General features: G+C 61.9%; 1 protein-coding gene across 1 annotated transcript in view; it reads right to left on the reverse strand.

Annotated features, from left to right (window-relative positions):
- SDRG_07575 (hypothetical protein) overlaps nt 1–1030 on the reverse strand; it is a gene marked incomplete at both ends in the record, with an annotated part of 3106 nt that extends 2076 nt beyond the window's left edge. Inside the window, 3 exons of the mRNA XM_008613417.1 lie at nt 125–554; nt 608–616; nt 664–1030. Of these exons, the coding sequence (XP_008611639.1) occupies nt 125–554; nt 608–616; nt 664–1030 (806 nt within the window). The remainder of the gene's footprint in view (nt 1–124; nt 555–607; nt 617–663) is intronic.
- Between the last annotated feature and the right edge of the window lie 54 nt (nt 1031–1084).

The following is a 1084-nucleotide window of genomic DNA, read 5'->3' on the forward strand; positions in this document are numbered from 1 at the left end:
CGTACTTGAGAAGCGGCGGCATGGGCCGGTAGTCGTCGGGCATACCCGGTGCAATCTGAACCGACGACGAGATCGCCGTGCCGCCGCCTTCGAGGGGGCGTCGACGTTGGACGAGTTTTCGTACTTCAGAAGCGGCGTTGTCAGTCGATAGTCGTCCGGCATGCCCGGTGCAATTTGAACCGACGACGAAATCGCCGTGCCGCCGCCTTCGAGGATGTCGATCTCGGGGGACCCGCGGCCTTGGTATGGGTTGAGGCCGTAGCCAGGGTTGTCATCGCACGCTGAGATGCGCTGGTTCTTGCGCGACAGCTCCGTGCACTCGTTGTACGTCCACGGCCACATGCGGTTGGTCGAGGCTGCGAAAAGCGCGCGGCCGAGGTTGCCCATGAGCCAGAGACCCGGCCACGTCGGGTAGAAACGAATGTCGGGGATCGGGTCGAGCGTCGTGACCGGCTTCATGCCTTGCTGCGTCCACTTTTGGCCCGTCACGTGGGGGTTCTGCGAGCCCTTGTTGGTGGCGCCGGGCAGCTTCATCGCAATCTCGATAAAGCCGCCTTGGATGCAAAATTTGTTCCACTGTCGTAGTAGCAAAAGACGTGCCCGACACCATGCCGCCCTAGCCTCGTGTGAGTCGACTGCGTTTCAACGTTTCTTGACCTATACCTTGGGCGTCGACGTTGGACGAGTTTTCGTATTTCAGAAGCGGCGTTGTCAGTCGATAGTCGTCCGGCATGCCCGGTGCAATCTGCACGGACGACGAAATCGCCGTGCCGCCGCCTTCGAGGATGTCGATCTCGGGGGACCCGCGGCCTTGGTTCGGGTTGAGGCCGTAGCCAGGGTTGTCATTGCACGCTGAGATGCGCTGGTTTTTGCGTGAGAGCTCCGTGCACTCGTTGTACGTCCAGGGCCACATGCGGTTGGTCGAGGCCGCGAAAAGCGCGCGGCCGAGGTTGCCCATGAGCCAAAGCCCCGGCCACGTCGGGTAGAAGCGAATGTCGGGGATCGGGTCGAGCGTCGTGACCGGCTTCATGCCTTGCTGCGTCCACTTTTGGCCCGTCACGTGTGGGTTCTGCGAGCCCTTGTT

This window comes from Saprolegnia diclina (assembly GCF_000281045.1).
Source record: "Saprolegnia diclina VS20 unplaced genomic scaffold supercont1.22, whole genome shotgun sequence".
Lineage (NCBI taxonomy): Eukaryota > Oomycota > Saprolegniomycetes > Saprolegniales > Saprolegniaceae > Saprolegnia > Saprolegnia diclina.